The 19715-nt window shown below is 38.6% G+C and overlaps 1 protein-coding gene across 4 annotated transcripts in view; it reads right to left on the bottom strand.

Moving 5' to 3' along the window:
- LOC122814020 overlaps positions 1 to 19715 on the bottom strand; it is a 146215-nt gene that overhangs the window by 109798 nt on the left and 16702 nt on the right. For all 4 annotated transcript variants that reach the window (XM_044086603.1, XM_044086599.1, XM_044086602.1 and 1 more), the window contains exons 2-3: positions 13292 to 13392; positions 1018 to 1086 (exon numbers count right to left, since the gene is read on the bottom strand). In XM_044086603.1, coding sequence (XP_043942538.1) covers positions 1018 to 1063 — 46 coding nt within the window. In that variant the 5' untranslated portion in view covers positions 1064 to 1086; positions 13292 to 13392. The remainder of the gene's footprint in view (positions 1 to 1017; positions 1087 to 13291; positions 13393 to 19715) is intronic.

Consider the following 19715-nt stretch of genomic DNA (forward strand, 5'->3'; position numbering starts at 1 on the left):
TGAGATGTACATAAAAAAATTAAAAGTTGATGCAACACAGAATTTGCAACAAACTACCTTCTCAGTTATAAAATTGCCCGCTGTCACTCAGGAAGTGGTAAAATCTGGTGGCTGCATGTCCCTCACTTTCTCACTTGGGAGGAGTGCAATAAAACATAACTTGCAGTTTACTGAAGGAAATGAAAAGAAGAAGCAACTAAAATTAAGAGGACTTTCCCCTGGCTCCTTCATGTACCAGTACGAAACAATTATACAACTCCAGCAACTCGAAGCCAGCCTAAGGGAAGTGGGAGACACTGAAGTAGGTCTGCCCATACCAGGAGGAGGGAACTGGTCCAGTTCAGCTGACTGCAAGACTGACACCTTGTGGAGACTGACAAACTGCAAGCAGCATAAAAATCAGCAGCTTTGGTCGTCCAAGCACTGCAGAGTCTGACGGCAGGGCATGAGGGTGGGTGTATGAAGTAGCACACACAAAAACTGGGATAGTACTGCAAGCGCTGGGTCACCATGGGAAGTAATAAGTACAACTCCCCAGACTTGTGCACAAAGATGGCCGTCTGTCTCCAGTTCTCACAGTCTTCCCCAATCTCTCCTGTTGCCAGGCAGAAGAAAAATTAGCCAGTTGAGAATGTAAGGGCTCAATTGAGAAGAGAATTTTCAAAAAAATATCCAATGTTCATCATAAGAGTCACTGTGGCCCAACCCTCTGGTGATTAATCACTACCACCGCAAAACAAGTCCATGACAGGGATCACAAGATACTTCAGTACCACAGAAATGGAATGAAGAAACATGGAATGGAGAAATTCTAGAAGGCGAAAGATTCTGCTCAAGGTCCCACTGATACTAGTGGTACTGGTCAGTGCCAGATAATTCTGGTACTTTACTGTTAAACTGAGTTACATACAATATGAGGAATGATGAAACCACATTAATATTTTGTCTTGTTAGCATTTCTCCATCTTACCAATATTTGTGGTGTCATCAGCTGCTGAAGCCTGGAGTGACTCTCACCTGTTAAAGTGCTCAGAGGGATTCTGTCATCTTTTTTGGCATTCATTGGTGTAGGTTCTGCATAAGAATCTGTAAATATTCAAAATGCAGACAAAAAGTGAGCAACAGATGCAAACTCAAGTATAACCCAAATGAAATATTTTGCTACACAAGAAGAAATCATCAACATAGCTAAAAAGAACAGTTCAGTCACTGCTGTTACCTGACAAGGTCATTGCAAGGTATATGATGTCACAGCTGGCTGCAGTGAACAACATAACAAACTGAAATATATGAGAGATTGTGGGTTTGATAAGCCAAGGATACAGAAACATGAAGTCGTATCTGCTAAGCATGCTATACATTATTCAGTTTACTTTGAAGTTAACCTGCTCAAACTTGGCAAGGATCAGAGTGCAGACAGAATCAGCTACAAGAAAAAAATACTGCTTATGTGCCTTCCTGTACGACAGCTGTATAGGGCACGCATACGACGCATAAAATAAGTGAATCTGATTTGTCAGGTAAGCTGTATGCTTATATATGTACCCCCACCAAAAAAAGCAACAACTGAATGCCAAAACATGAAAATGTGACAGGGGAAAAAAAAATAAGTGGAGAGCAGGAACGTACGGTGCTGATGGTCAGTGGCAGAGGCCTAAGACTCTATCCCATATGGTGCTAATGGTCAGCGACTATCCCAAGGAAGGAAAGTAGGTCAGCTAAGGATCACTAAGACCACAGCCACAGAGGACACAGAATGGGGTATTACTGGTACTGGCTGTTCAGAAAGACCAAGGTTGAGACTGATGAGAAAGGAACACCAATGTAGTTAAGTGGGGGGAGGGGACTCCACTATGCATGAAGGAGGGAACAAAAGGAATGAGACAAAAGCAGACAGACATTCAGGACAAACAAATGTCCTGACAAACAGAACAAGAGAAGTGTGACTGAATAGTATGAGGGCAAAGAATGACTGCCAGAAGGCATTCAAAGATGGTTTACCTTGATGGATGAAGGTTACAGAACTTGGAATGTGAGGGAAGTCTGATGGATCTAAGCATGGTCAGTCTAGTCTATCTAAGCATGGTCAGTCTAGTCTATGCAGTGAGCAGGATGCTGGGGTGACATGACTATAAAAGACTGAAGAGATTAGCTTCATATCAGACAAGAGATATTTTCTCATTGAGAGGGTGGCAAGTTTATGGCCTGCCTTTTCTTCATGAGTCATACAATGTATACTTGGGAAGGCAGTCAAAAATTAAAGAAGAGCAGCTGGCAGGGAAGGGGGTGGGTACAGAATGAAAGCTGTGCAGGGTCCAGTTGTGTAAGTGGATAGATTCATTGTGCAGGAATACATACAGGATTTCCTCCTTCCATCAAGAAAATTTGTCATTTGTACAACCTGTAACTATTAAGCCAAATATACACCTCTAAACAGCATTACTGCACTGGAAATTGTGAGTGTGTTGTGTTTCTCTTCCTTTCAGAGTTAATAACCCCCTTTCTCATCCAAGACGTACACCACTGGGGTGTGGTAGGTAGCTGGAAATTTAGTTGTGTGACCTATTGTCACAATACTTACTGTTCGTTACAGATGTCATATCAAAATATCAGCTACACCTACAGCACTTCTAGGAGACATTTTGAGGAAGCCTTTCTCCAACACATAATGCATAAAACAATCTACCAATGTAATTAATACAACTTTGCTCAAGAAGGGTCACATAAGGAGGAAGACTACATTAAAAAGATTGTTTGCAACCAGCAAGTGATGAGACAAAAAAAATCAAATAATAAGACTTGGTCTTGGAAAACTAGGCAGACAACAAGGAGGAGGAAAGACCTCTACTCACTGTGGTGGTCAGCTCACTGTGGTGGTCAGCTCTTCATTAGATTACGTGCGCTTCTGTCTCCAATATAAAGTCACACTCAAGGACAAAAGGGACCACGCTCCATCTTGTAAGGTCACTAATGAACCTCTCTCGGGATGTTCTCCTTCCCTTACAATTTTTGAGATACTCAGTACAAGCACAATCCTTGGGGATGGCCATTGGTTCCAGTCTTTGTAAAGGGACAAGATGGCCAAAGGTTCCCTTGCCACTTTTGTAAGTGCAATAATAACCAACCTTATGGGCCTGTGGTAGAATGAAAACATGTCCTAATCCTAGCCCCTACCATAAACTGTTGCAGCACTTTACAAAATTTGGCTACTTACTTGCACAAAAGGAGATCAACTGACTGGGTGGAAATCCTTTACAGAGGGCAAAGGATACATCAACATTCCAAGATGCAACTCTGATGAGCAACTGTGGATCCCAAGGGTTAACCTAATAAGCATACCAGGAGACACACAGGGACCCAAAAACGCACACTGTACTATCCTGCAAAACAAAATGCAAATCTCAATACATTAGCTCTACATAAAATCTAGATGCATTAATGCAAAGATGTGGCTCACTTGCCCTACATTTGATACATTACAAGTGTCTGTGATGGATTTTATAGATGTAATGATAAGAGTGTTGGGAGGGTACAAAGGCAGATACCAATACCTTGCATAAACAAGGCTATATCTAAGTTCTTATTTAGTCACACAAAGTCTTACAGAGTACGTAAATCTTCTCAAAGCCTTTCGGCACTAAACAAAATCAACCACCTCGCTCCACAGACAGTCTTCACTTCGCTATGGATAAGAAGCGGACAAACGTACTTCTTTCTTTCTTAAAAAGTTTTATTTGGCTAGCGCTTTCACCCGTAGGCTTCCTCAGGCCATAAAAATATATAATCAATTTCAAAGCATTTTATACAATCTCATGTGATGTCAGTGAGATCATTTCCTGTCATCACAATAATTAATTCATTAACATATTTAATTGTTACAAACTTAATTTATACATCAAATGCATCAATTTTTAGAAACCATACATTTAAAATTATTAAAAATTATATAATTTCATGCATAACTAAACTTAAGCAATTTTTAAAAATTCAAGCATTTTTTTAAAAATCAAGCATTTCTAAAAAGTCACATCCATATGTCATTCTATGAAGAAGATTTTTTTACATATGACATTATATGGACCTTATAATAAATAAAATTATACGAATATATAAATTCATATACATATCTATATATGTGTACACCATAAACATTAATTCTCCCTTACTTATGTATGTCCTATTCATATATTAACTTTCAATTTCCTAGCCTTTAACACAGGTTTTATAGGAACTCTATCATTCAAACCTGGTGAATGATCAGCTCTAAGCTTAATAATCCATCTCATTTCGTTCTCCTCAGTTCTATTTACTATATCACCACGTCTAATGGTTACACAATTCTTCTGTATAGCCAGGAATTTAAATTCATGGTCTATGGATGTATTAAGAACATGTTTCGATAGAGCATTATTTAAAGATTTTGTTCTAATATTATACAAATGATCTCTGATGTGGTCCCTTAGTCGTCTATCCGTCTTGCCCACATAAAATGCAGGGCAATGTGTGCAGGTAGCAAGGTAGACAACATGGAATGTATCACATGTAGCTTGTACAGAAAACTTAAATTCTTGCCGTGTAACAGGATGTATAAAACTAGCAGCATCATCAATGGACGCACAGTATCTACACTTATGACAGGGTTTAGTTACTCCAGTTACTTTATTCTGATGCCCACTTCCTACTCTATTTGGGCCACACAACAATCTATATAAATTCATTTTATTTTTATATATAAACCTAGGGTAATCACCTACTACACCTAGAATTCTAGAATCCACTGTCAATATTTGCCAGTATTTCTGGTATATATTTCTTATATCCATGGCATCCTGTGTATAATGCATTAATATTTGAACCTCTTCACCTTTACCTTTACTATTATCATTATTATCAACTGGGTCTAGTTCCACCCTCTTATTAGCAAAATATGGATGGGCTACATCTGCTCTCATTCGCTCTACTTTACATAATTCCTGATCTATGTCATCTATCCCATATGATCTATCTATTAATTGTTTCAGGGTACTTAATTCATTTCTGTATCCATTGTCGGTGGAGTTCAAACGTGACACCCTCATTCCCTGTCCTTTAATTATGTTTTTAAATACAAATCCGGGGTGCATGCTACTTCTATGTAGCAATGAATTCCTATAACAACTTTTCCTGTATACCCCTGTATTAAGAAGACCATCCGATAACTTCTCAACGTACACATCCAAGTAAGGTATTTTTGCTAAAGAGGCTTCCATAGTAAAATTTAAATACTCAGTGACCGAGTTTACCTTTACTAAAAATTCATTCAATTTATCTCTATCTGAGTACCATACAAGGAACAAATCCACAAATCGTGTATAAAATTTTACATTCTCCTTAAATTCATTCATTTCAAATAGGTACTTCTCCTCCCAATCAGCCATTACTAGGTTGGCGTAGCTATTGGCACATGATGTGCCCATAGCTACGCCATCTTTCTGTATGTATGCTTGATTATTAAATATAAATACATTGTTATACAATACTAATTCCATCAGGTCACAAATCATGTCAATGTATGTGGGCTTAGAAGAATACTCCACTTGGAGACGTCTCCGAACACATTCTATGCCTTCTTTATTGGGAATAGATGTAAATAAAGATTGAACATCTAATGTCACTAGCCAAAAATTATTATTATCACTAGGTACCTTGGGCATCTGTTCATATAACATTATTAAAAATTGCTTAGTGTCTCTCAGTATATGTAAATAATTATTAACCACTGGTCTAAGTAAAGATTCTAAATATAGCGATATAGGTTCAGTTACCCATCCTCTCCCTGCGACTATGGGTCGCATGGGTGTTTATGGATTTTTGGAACCCCTTGTATACAAGGTATTGTAGGATGATTAATTATACAGAAATTGTATAAACTCTCTTCTAATCTTCCTTGTAAATGTAACATATTCAGGGTCTAAAGATTCTAAATATAGCGATATAGGTTCAGTTACCCATCCTCTCCCTGCGACTATGGGTCGCATGGGTGTTTATGGATTTTTGGAACCCCTTGTATACAAGGTATTGTAGGATGATTAATTATACAGAAATTGTATAAACTCTCTTCTAATCTTCCTTGTAAATGTAACATATTCAGGGTCCTAGAAACCCGCTCAATTACTTTATCCACTCTATTTAATCCAATTTGTTCATCTTTTAGCATCTCTTCCATACTTCTAATATATTGCTCCATGTCCATAATTACAACAGGTCCGCCCTTATCAGCAGGCCTTATCATTATATTACGATAACTCTTTAAATCATTCAATGCTCTACGTTGCTTAGAAGTTAAATTACCATACCACCTTCTTTCACTATTCCTTTTATCATGTTTATATAATTCTTGTTCAACCAGTTTTGAATATGCATCAATAAATGGATGTAAGTTCGGTATAAAAGTACTAGGTTTCCTAAGCTGATGTCTATCATGTGCACCTTGGCCAAAATCTAACTTGCGTGTAAATAACTTAAATCAACAATTGTTTGTGTTAAATTTATACCTTCTATCAAAAGTGATGTAAGTCCTTTCTCTAGGACTATTCTTTCATCCACAGATATTTCTCTTTTGGATATATTCCAAACTAGGGATTCTTGGTCCCTTGCCACATTTTCTTCAACGTTGGCCCTACATACTCCTGGTCTGCTGCCCTCTTTTTCTGTCGCCCCCTGCTCATTGAGCGGTCCCTTCCCCCTCTCCATTGTTCTGCTATGGGGAAAGGGGCCTTACTATGTGGGCCATTGATCCCCTTATGTTCTAGGCTGGTATTACTAGCCTTTTTCCTTCCTAATACTTCTATTATTCGATTATTAAGCTTAGAGCTGATCATTCACCAGGTTTGAATGATAGAGTTCCTATAAAACCTGTGTGAAAGGCTAGGAAACTGAAAGTTAATATACGAATAGGACATACATAAGTAAGGGAGAATTAATGTTTATGGTGTACACATATATAGATATGTATATGAATTTTTGTATAATTTTATTTATTATAAGGTCCATATAATGTCATATGTAAAAAAACTTCTTAATAGAATGACATATGGATGTGACTTTTTAGAAATGCTTGATTTTTAAAAAATGCTTGACTTAAAAATTGCTTAAGTTTAGTTATGCATGAAATTAAATGTATGGTTTCTAAAAATTGATGCATTTGATGTATAAATTAAGTTTGTAACAATTAAATAGGTTAATGAATTAATTATTGTGATGACAAGAAATGATCTCACTGACTTCAGATGAGATTGTATAAAATGCTTTGAAATTGATTATACATTTTTATGGCCTGAGGAAGCCTACGGGTGAAAGCGCTAGCCAAATAAAACTTAAGAAAGAAAGAAGTACGTTTGTCCGCTTCTTATCCATTGCGAAGTGAAGACTGTCTGTGGAGCGAGGTGGTTGATGTTTGTTTAGTGCCGAAAGGCTTTGAGAAGATTTACGTACTCTGTAAGACTTTGTGTGACTAAATAAGAACTTAGATATAGCCTTGTTTATGCAAGGTATTGGTTTCTGCCTTTGTACCCTCCCAACACTCTTATCATTACTTGTTTGCGCTGTTTTTATAGGGAGAGGTACCTACGAAATAGCGACAGCGTTTCTATTTTTATTGATTGTTTTCTGTCTCTATCGTGAACATGGCAGAATTACCATCTACAGCTATAGAGTTGCCGTATAAACCAGAAGTAGTTAACATCAGCAAATCCAGATTTGAAAACGCTGTTGCCGGTGATGTGAACCCGCTGCTTGCGTATGATGTCATTTCTGACTCTGTGGAGGAAGGAACTGTTCAAATGGATTGTAAGGGCTTATCAACACTTTTGGGCGAAATGGAACATAATTTTATCAAATTAAAGAAACTACAGTTGCAGCGCCAACACTTTGAGGTCTGTATCAATCGGAAGATAATTCCACGAGGACTACGCATTTTAAAAATGCCCACCACAGGTACTCTATACCCCGATTTGTTATACATGTGGCAGCAGATAAACATAGAAAAGAGGATGCGCTACATGGAACTATTAATTGCCTACTTTTACATTTATAAGAGATATTTCCGTGTGCAATATTGGATAATATGTTGGAAAAATTGTTGGATGATGTTTATTTATATGAAAAAAAGTTACTTGAGCAGAAACAAGGTAAAATTAAAAGGGATGTACAAGATTTCTCTAAAGGGCAGGTCTTCACTTGGCCGAAGGCTCAGGCCTATTCAGGCCAAGTGAAGACAGATAGATTTGGTAAAATGGATGGTAAATATGTTGTAAATGGTAGAAATGAAAACAATGGTGTACCAATAAGTATTATATGTGATAATACTATAACTAAAGGGAAATCTATTGTCAGAAAGGAGAACGTTTCAATAAATAAAAAAGCAAATGCAATGGTTACTACAGCATTAATACATAATGAGAATGCCTCCAATGATGTATTTTTACCTATTCTTAATAAGGAAGGAAAAGAGCTTAATAGAAAAGAAACCACATCATTGGATGAAATAATAGAAATAGCTGAATCAGATACAATAAAAGTATTAGGAAGGAAAAAGGCTAGTAATACCAGCCTAGAACATAAGGGGATCAATGGCCCACATAGTACGGCCCCTTTCCCCATAGCAGAACAATGGAGAGGGGGAAGGGACCGCTCAATGAGCAGGGGGCGACAGAAAAAGAGAGCAGCAGACCAGGAGTATGTAGGGCCAACGTTGAAGAAAATGTGGCAAGGGACCAAGAATCCCTAGTTTGGAATATATCCAAAAGAGAAATATCTGTAGATGAAAGAATAGTCCTAGAGAAAGGACTTAAATTTATACCATCTATCAAAAGTGATGTAACACAAACAATTGTTGATTTAAAGTTATTTACACGCAATTTACAACTAAAGTTAGATTTTGGCCAAGGTACACATGATAGACATCAGCTTAGGAAACCTAGTACTTTTATACCGAACTTACATCCATTGATTGATGCATATTCAAAACTGGTTGAACAAGAATTATATAAACATGATAAAAGGAATAGTGAAAGAAGGTGGTATGGTAATTTAACTTCTAAGCAACGTAGAGCATTGAATGATTTGTGATCGTAATATAATAAGGCCTGCTGATAAGGGCGGACCTGTTGTAATTATGGACATGGAGCAATATATTAGAAGTATGGAAGAGATGCTAAAAGATGAACAATATTATACTAGGATTGGATTAAATAGAGTGGATAAAGTAATTGAGCGGGTTTCTAGGACCCTGAATATGTTACATTTACAAGAAAGATTAGGAGAGAGTTTATACAATTTCTGTATAATTAATCATCCTACAATACCTTGTATACAAGGGGTTCCAAAAATCCATAAACACCCATGCGACCCATAGTCGCAGGGAGAGGATGGGTAACTGAACCTATATCGCTATATTTAGAATCTTTACTTAGACCAGTGGTTAATAATTATTTACATATACTGAGAGACACTAAGCAATTTTTAATAATGTTATATGAACAGATGCCCAAGGTACCTAGTGATAATAATCATTTTTGGCTAGTGACATTAGATGCTCAATCTTTATTTACATCTATTCCCAATAAAGAAGGCATAGAATGTGTTGGAGACGTCTCCGAAGCCCACATACATTGACATGATTTGTGACCTGATGGAATTAGTATTGTATAACAATGTATTTATATTTAATAATCAAGCATACATACAGAAAGATGGCGTAGCTATGGGCACATCATGTGCCAATAGCTACGCCAACCTAGTAATGGCTGATTGGGTGGAGAAGTACCTATTTGAAATGAATGAATTTAAGGAGAATGTAAAATTTTATACACGATTTGTGGATGATTTGTTCCTTGTATGGTACTCAAGAGAGAGATAAATTGAATGAATTTTTAGTAAAGGTAAACTCGGTCACTGAGTATTTAAATTTTACTATGGAAGCCTCTTTAGCAAAAATACCTTACTTGGATGTGTACGTTGAGAAGTTATCGGATGGTCTTCTTAATACAGGGGTATACAGGAAAAGTTGTTATAGGAATTCATTGCTACATAGAAGTAGCATGCACCCCGGATTTGTATTTAAAAACATAATTAAAGGACAGGGAATGAGGGTGTCACGTTTGAACTCCACCGACAATGGATACAGAAATGAATTAAGTACCCTGAAACAATTAATAGATAGATCATATGGGATAGATGACATAGATCAGGAATTATGTAAAGTAGAGCGAATGAGAGCAGATGTAGCCCATCCATATTTTGCTAATAAGAGGGTGGAACTAGACCCAGTTGATAATAATAATGATAATAGTAAAGGTAAAGGTGAAGAGGTTCAAATATTAATGCATTATACACAGGATGCCATGGATATAAGAAATATATACCAGAAATACTGGCAAATATTGACAGTGGATTCTAGAATTCTAGGTGTAGTAGGTGATTACCCTAGGTTTATATATAAAAATAAAATGAATTTATATAGATTGTTGTGTGGCCCAAATAGAGTAGGAAGTGGGCATCAGAATAAAGTAACTGGAGTAACTAAACCCTGTCATAAGTGTAGATACTGTGCGTCCATTGATGATGCTGCTAGTTTTATACATCCTGTTACACGGCAAGAATTTAAGTTTTCTGTACAAGCTACATGTGATACAGCCCATGTTGTCTACCTTGCTATCTGCACACATTGCCCTGCATTTTATGTGGGCAAGACGGATAGACGACTAAGGGACCGCATCAGAGATCATTTGTATAATATTAGAACAAAATCTTTAAATAATGCTCTATCGAAACATGTTCTTAATACATCCATAGACCATGAATTTAAATTCCTGGCTATACAGAAGAATTGTGTAACCATTAGACGTGGTGATATAGTAAATAGAACTGAGGAGAACGAAATGAGATGGATTATTAAGCTTAGAGCTGATCATTCACCAGGTTTGAATGATAGAGTTCCTATAAAACCTGTGTTAAAGGCTAGGAAATTGAAAGTTAATATATGAATAGGACATACATAAATAAGGGAGAATTAATGTTTATGGTGTACACATATATATAGATATGTATATGAATTTATATATTCGTATAATTTTATTTATTATAAGGTCCATATAATGTCATATGTAAAAAACTTCTTAATAGAATGACATATGGATGTGACTTTTTAGAAATGCTTGATTTTTAAAAAATGCTTGACTTTTTAAAAATTGCTCAAGTTTAGTTATGCATGAAATTATATAATTTTTAATAATTTTAAATGTATGGTTTCTAAAAATTGATGCATTTGATGTATAAATTAAGTTTGTAACAATTAAATATGTTAATGAATTAATTATTATGATGACAAGAAATGATCTCACTGACATCACATGAGATTGTATAAAATTCTTTGAAATTGATTATATATTTTTATGGCCTGAGGAAGCCTACGGGTGAAAGCGCTAGCCAAATAAAACTTTTTAAGAAAGAAAGAAGTACGTTTGTCCGCTTCTTATCCATAGCGAAATGAAGACTGTCTGTGGAGCGAGGTGGTTGATGTTCGTTTAGTGCCAAAAGGCTTTGAGAAGATTTACGTACTCTGTAAGACTTTGTGTGACTAAATAAGAACTTAGATATAGCCTTGTTTATGCAAGGTATTGGTATCTGCCTTCGTACCCTCCCAATATTATCATTACTTGTTTGCGCTGTTTTTATAGGGAGAGGTACCTACGAAATAGCAACAGCGTTTCTATTTTTATTGACTTTATAGATATGATGACAAATGCCTTCAATTTACCTTTATACTAACAAGTTATGCTATTTGTCTCATATAGATGTATGTTGGGCAGAATGACGTACTCTCCTCTCATTTACCCAATATTTTAAATGAACACTGAGGAGCACAGGCCTAGTGCAAAAGCACACGCACGCACCCACAAAACCTTTTTATAGATAAGGATCTAAAAGCCAACACTTTCCTTAAATAAATAATTTCCAATGTTTTGCACAATTATTTCATTTCTACTCATTTACCTCGAATTTGCCTCTTGTGCACTACCCACACCTCTATGTCAAACATCCCGATTGTCAGATCTGTCAAAGTATGTCCATTTTCAACATCTCATGGTACGGCTTCTGGATCATGCACACACCATCACACATACTACAAAGTAACTACTGCTTTTCTACACCACTTTCTATAAAGCAGTGGCAACTACAGAATCAGGCTACACAGTGCATTAAAAAGCAGTCTTTACACACCAGGTACACCACCTATATGCAGTCAGGCTTCATTACCTTATTCTGTTGAAATTTGGCACCAAGTACCCCCTCCATTTTCTTCAGTCAACATCACTAATGGAGTCCTGATGCGAGTTACTTGCAAGCCGGTGTCTCCTGGCTACTCTGAGCAGTGTCCCAACTACTACTGCACCTATGAACTGGTAAACACAATCTTAGGAGAGGGCCACAGCACTTTAGACTATGTCCATACTTTGGAAATCTGATCTGGGAAATGTATTATGATGCAGTGGGAACTTTTTTTTCTTTAAACTACAAGATACCTAGGGAGTTTTCTCCTCCCATTTTTTTTCTGACACTCACTGGTGCAACACTGGTGTCCTCCCCACCTCTTATTGTGCAGACTCGGTAGGTCTCACACAGGGGACAGTACTAACTGACCCATTCATAGGGCCACAGGGTATCAAGTTATTACCAATCCACAGCAGCTGAGGAACTTGGTACATGAGAAGTCGTCCCAACTGCAAGGTCTGTGTCTTCCTCATACTCTAACCCACCTTCATCGAGGTCCACAGCCAAATCCACCCTGCAACCTCACAAAGTATGGAGAAATGGTAAGAGGTATGGTGAAGAATTCTCTTTCCTACCGTGCGGTGCCATTACAAAGGCATGGTATCAGTGAAAAGGCTCATCATCCCATTTCGCAGGACTACACCATCATTCACTTGTAACTTTTAGTCAGACTTGGGTCACAAGCATTTGGGTGGGGATATATAACTTGTGGAAGGGGGTTACACTATTAGTTTACTGGCTTATTAGAACCACCATGCTGACAGCATTTCTTCAAGCATACACTTGGACGTCTAAATACACAAAAGGAGAGGTCTACTGAACATATCCAAATGTCATTTTTTCTTCTGCAGGAGTCATTCTGCTTAAGGAGACAATCAACATCAGAGACTGCAACAAAAACAAGCATGTGTGTTTCTCTCAGCTGTGACAACTTGACAGTGAGGTCCCCCTCTTACTATGACAAAAGTAATGCTCTTACCTTCTTTGATCCTTCAACCCTTACAGGTTTTGCCTAGTCCCGTCTCAACCCTCTTATGAAAGGCTCTTCACTTCTAGAACAGGATCATTACATGTTTACACCTGTAAAAAATTAAACACCTGTAATAAAAACAGCCATTTTGGGGGAGGGGTATATTTCAAGAAATCTCTTTCCAGTCAATATGTATACAGCAGCTCAAGGTTTATCTCACAGAAACTGTTTTTCAGGTTGTACTTTAAGCACGTCTCACCTTAACACTTGGGACAGGGCATCTGAAGCAACAGGCATACAATGTAAGGTTTTTTCTTTTTTTCGTTAATCATCTTCTGCTACAGCTAATTAAAACATACAAGTTTAAATGGAACGCCTGTCACTTGAGGCACTACAACACTGCAAGTATGACCTAAAAGGGTCACACAGACCCAATTCATATCTCAAGGCCTTGTTACAGGTAATTCCGTTGTCAGAAACGAAATGAATTTGACAGGATGGATAAGGAAATAACTATAGTCAGCTGTCTCCTTGGTGTTAAGGATCCTCGCAACAGGATCCTTCCATCTAATATCTCCAAGGAAGGTACGCCCCTAATATTGAGGATTATTCCTCCCTTTAATAGAAGTGTTGATTAAGTTCAAAGAAAAAATAATGAATGCGATGATTGTCTTGATAACTGGTGCCATTCTACAGGGATCCACTGCATATCTGCCATTCTACAGGGATCCACTGCATATCTGCCATTCTACAGGGATCCACTGCATATCTGCCATTCTACAGGGATCCACTGCATATCTGCCATTCTACAGGGATCCACTGCATATCTGCATGGTTAAAGTTTGTCAATAGCTCCTCTTGCTTTGCAAGGACAGGCTGCCCTTCTGGGCATATGGCTTTGTGTAATGTTCAGAACTTTTGCTCCCCATGCTTATTTTAAGAAACTACAAAATAATGAGCATACCCCCAACCCCAAATAAATTCCAATTCAAACATCAGGGTTGCACTGTTCAAGCATCTGAACTTTATGTCCACCTTCCCTTCAGGGACACCTACATTTGTGTACTTACTGAGACTTTGAGAACACTGACAGGGCCTCCTCCTTACGAGTCTGCTGTGCACAGTTTGCATTCCGGACCTCAGCAAATGGAGGGGCAAATCTTTAGTTATTAGGAACTTTTCCATTAAGTCAGGTCTTGCACTCCACACAAGGACCTGTAAAAGTTCTAGGTTGGTATCTCAACAAAAACCGCTGCCATGTCATTGCTAAGTACCATTCCTGTTTTATGCCCCCTTCAGAGCACACCGATCATCTAAACCAAATTGAAAAGCTAACAGCTAAATATCCTTATTACTGGAGTCTTTAATTTCCGGTTAGTAAATTGGCTAACATATGCAACCACCATTAAGTTACACCCAGATATTCCTTCATTTTGTAGACAATTTCCTAGTACAAACTATCCCTATCAGGGGTGTTAACTCTTGATTGTGTCCTCACCAAGTGATCCCCCCTCCAATCCACCCCCATTAAATGCTACCTCCCTTGCCAAATCTGGTTACTTAGTTATAACCTTCAGCCTTAATAAAATCCTGCCCACCCCATCATGCCTACTCAGGTAGGTAAGCCTTACTCAATCTGGTGGATGACTTTGAAAAGGCCACCAAAGCAATGGATGAAGGCAAAATGGTTCACATTGCCTACCTTGACCTGGCCAAGGCATTTGACAATACCCCACTCTGGCATTGTTGACAAACTCAAGAGGTTAGTTACAATCCTGTATGTTACCTAGTGGAGAGCCAAATGACTCACAAACAGGACTCAGGAAATTAGAACTGGGGAGTCCACCTCTACAAACAGATCAGTTACACGTGGACTCCCTCAGGGATCGGTCCTTGGATGGCTCCTTTTTGGCATTACTTCTCTGAAGTAAAGGCCAATGTCTACGGTTTTTGGCTGACTAAATTTGCAGATGATTGCAAATTAGGAGCAGTCATTGAATCCCAACACTTGACGCAAATGTTCTCCAGGAAGAGTTGACACAGACAAACAACTGATGTCAGAGCCATGGACTAAAGCTAAACGCCAAGAAATGCACAATAGTATCCTTCAGGAAGTCCTCCAGCCCCAGTAATTATCACATTGACAACACGTCCCTTAGAGCTGATTCAGTAGTCATGGACATGCCTAGACAGTAATCTAGCCTTTGACCATCATGGATCTACAGCACTGAGAAAACAGTTTTACATTGTGCAACTTATAAACAAAGGTATGGCATCTAGGTACAAGGAAGTCATTGTTCCACTGTATTCGGCATTCATCAGACCCATCAAGTACAATGCCCCCTTTGGTATGTACCTAACCAGGCATATCCAACAAATGGTAGATATATATACATATAATATAATATATATGGAGGCTTTGCACTAAAAGCATACAGGGCACAAGTAAAATGTCCTATGCAGACCACCCCCCTGTATTCTGTCTCCTACAGGCTGTTGATGGGAGATCTATGTCTGGCATACAGGGCACCGTCAGACCCCACTCTGATGGACCTCCTGCATATCCACAAAACAAACAGCACCAGAATTATACAGTCTAAAGACTTAAACCTTACCTGTGATATTAACAGGACCTCCTGGAGAGACTACACCACCTCTGGAACAAGATCTCCATCCATGTGAAGCAGGGTTCCTCCCTAACCAATTTAAGTAGAACCCGGACAACTGGATGGGAACAGAAAATTCATCCCTGGCTTGGCACATATGCCTTTAATTGACACAGGCAACCTGTAAATGTTCATCACCCAGGCCCCTGCTTACACTTATTAAGAACTTATCACAGATTTGGTATGTATAGCTAGGCTTAAAGGGCCTTGTGGTCATTAGCCTAAAAAAAATTTAGAAACTCTGCCTCAAAACAGATGTGATCTAAAAGCATTAAGCAAGACCTTTAGGTAAACCATTAGAGACTGCAAAGCCAGTTATTCACTTACAGTAGCCACCAATACCAAGGATGACCACAAAGCTTTTTTTAGCTACATTAGGAAACTCAGAAGCAATACCTCGGTCCTACTCTGGACAACTTCAATGGCATATCTCACTGTGATCTAGAAAACATAGCCAATATCCTTCAGGAAGGATTCAAATCCACGGTGGTGCAGCAGTAGCGTTGTTGCCTCACAGCAAGAGGTTCTCCCGTTCGATTCTCAGCTAGTTTATGGGGAGTGCCTTCTGTGTGGAGTCTGCATGTCCTCCACGCAGGTAGAGTGGCATTCCGAAAGACATGTGTGAATGGGCGTGCCTTCGCTGGCTTGGTTGGGCATCGAGCTGGCAACTCGGCACTGTGAAAATCTACTGCCAATCATTAGCAGACCAGAGTTCCACTGTGGTGACTCCTAACTGGGAAAAGCCAAAAGACAACAACATCCTTCAAGATGAATTCGGCTCCAAAAGATTCAATCATATCAAGAGTCTTCAAAAGCAAAAAAGCAGGTATGAAGTGGCCACATAATACATTCATTTGTAAATCACTTTAATTTTAGTCTCTCCACAAACTAGGTGCCTGAAATGTGGAGGAGCCACAGTAGTACCTTTCCACAAAAAGTGGCAGCACAGCAGACAATGGCAATTACAGTACTACAAGCATTAGCTGTAAAGTTATAAAGTCATGGACTGCATTACTAATTAACAACTACCTACACCATCTCCAAAATGTCATGTCTTGTATAGGTCATGTTTATTCAATATAGCGGATTTATTTGATACGATCATGGAGGGATAGATAACAGTGCCTCTACCACCATCTTGGACAAAACCTCCAGTTTCACTGTTAGCCCTTAGCATGTTCCACTAGATAGCAAACAGGGTTTACTGACAGAATTTGCACTTTAAATGTTAAAAGAAATCTCATCTACCCATGCTTTAGACCATCATGTCTTGGGTAAAGTTAAGAAACCCTGCATCACAGAGCTGGTTAGGATAATTTAATTTAGGTGTAATTCTGGACTGTAGCCTCACACTAACTGCCACGCAGGAATGTATATTACCCACCTCACTGATTTTGGTCCTTTGACCCCAAGTTATTTTTATTTTTTGGTCCTTTGACCCCAAGTTATTTTTATTTTATTTTATTTTTTTTTTAAAAGGTTTCTACTTTATTCTTGAGTCAAGATGTTAAAATACATGGGAGGTGGGGTTACAGTGGGTTGCAGACTGTATTCATGACAGCAGTAAGCTGAGAAGATAAATTCCCCTTTGGAATGCTTACATTCATTCATTTCATCTCACTTGAACTTCGGAGTACAGTCAACATTCCGCTCAACTGTCCAGATTTTTGCCTCATACCTTTGGTCTGTTTTTCATAAAATGGTGGTTTTCAGGGAAATCATTGAGGGTTGAAATCAGAATAATGCATGTTAATGCAAAATCTGTTATTCTATTAACTATGTTTGTAAGAGCAATAAAGTGTCCCTATTTTTGGGCCTCTCTCCCCATTATACATGGTTTTGTCCAGATTTCTGGCTTTAAAAGGTTGAGAGGTATGAAAGTCACAGTCATACCCATCAATTACAATTCCTTGTATGGGGCCCATCTGTAAAGAGAAATTACTTGGGGGGGGGGGCACACATTGGCCACTATTTTGTTTTCACATTTCATCAGAATAGTACACAGTAAGTGACTCCCTGTGGCAGTCTGGGCAGGTTGTGGGTGATAGCACTATTTTGTTTTCACATTTCATCAGAATAGTACACAGTAAGTGACTCCCTGTGGCAGTCTGGGCAGGTTGTGGGTGATAGCAAATTATCACTGACCCACTCGGTCATCTTATTTGATATTTTGGTGGATTCCTTGTGTGTGGATTCTATATATTACTACCTGTCTATGTAGGTTTTGTCCAGGTACTCTGGTTTCCTCCCCAGACCCTCAGTTGCATAATGTATGCCTGTGGCCATTTGCGCTTTGCCTTCACCTCATTATAAAACCCTTGTGTGTGGATTCTATATATTACTACCTGTCTATGTAGGTTTTGTCCAGGTACTCTGGTTTCCTCCCCAGACCCTCAGTTGCATAATGTATGCCTGTGGCCATTTGCGCTTTGCCTTCACCTCATTATAAAACCAGAGGAACTCAAAGAATGTTATGTTTCTGGAGGGGGAAGAAGGTAGGCAGTATTCTAAAACAGGATCTGCACATCTTTTTTGCAAACATTTGGCATCTCACTTATTGGAAACTATTGTTTTAGGTACACCTTAGTTCTCCTTGAAAGAAAAGCAAGACAATTTCTTTCTTTACTCGCAGTTTTTGCGAAGGGCATCACTGTCTCAAAAGATCATTTAAAAAAAAAAAACTCTTTACGATGTCCTTCAGGGCATTTAGAACTCCATAACCTTTGGATACCTTGTGGCCCCAAGTTCCTGGCATTATTCATTTTCTTCCTCCACTGTTATAGTGGAGTCTTGGTCAGCTGGGCTGTGTTAGAAGAACGGAGGAAAAACGCTGAAAAGTAAGATTAAGTACAAAAAAACATGAATGACGTAATCTATCTGGGTGGTGTGAAGCCAGATTTTTGGGGGGGGGGGGGGGGTGTGCATGGGAACCATTGTGCAACATCAGGGCCCATGAAATCCTTGGGTCAAAGCTCATTTCACCTAAGGCTGTCCTCGTAAATTGCAGTCTAACATCCAAGGAATGTATGTCAAAGTGGTCATAAAGAGTGGGCACTGAGGTGGTCTCAGAATAACCCTGTTGTATCACAGGTTATTTATTGACATGTTTTACTGGGAAAGTCCGACTAGGTGAGCGGCCCTCCCCAATTTCAGCTGAGGTCACAGGAGAAAAGCTTTGCAATTAAGAAATAAATCATATACATACATACAGGGTTTTTAAAACAAGATCACAAGTAAAAGACACTATGGACATATTTTGGCAAGGTTATACATAGAGTTTTACAGCTCTGGCCTTTTCCCTGCCATATCACAGCACCACCCCATTCCCATTAGCTCTGCCCATTCAGTTGTTTCCTGAAGCCCCTTCCCTTGATTCAAAGTCACTAGCTGGCACTGATGTTATATATTATGATGGATTAAATATGTTTTAAATATTAGTAGCAATTATACTCAATGGGTTAAGAATGTTACACACACATACTATAATATATACCAAACCAAAGGGTAAAAGGGTCACAAAACTGCAAGGAAAACCCAATCAAGCTGACTTCTGAATGTCTACGACATTTAAAGACCCTGTGTTTCTGAAGTATAGCCAAACTATTCTCTTATGTTGTACTGACAAGGTCAATTTAAAGCCATCGCTAGTGGGGTTTGGCTTTACTGGCCTGAATGTACCCAAAGACAAAGTCATGGACATTCAGAAGCCATGTAGCTGAAACACCTGATGCCCTTAAGGGGTCATTTCCATATATCCCATGGGCCTT

The sequence above is a fragment of the Protopterus annectens genome, chromosome 10.part0 (assembly GCF_019279795.1).
Source record: "Protopterus annectens isolate FY-2018-M chromosome 10.part0, PAN1.0, whole genome shotgun sequence".
NCBI lineage: Eukaryota > Metazoa > Chordata > Ceratodontiformes > Protopteridae > Protopterus > Protopterus annectens.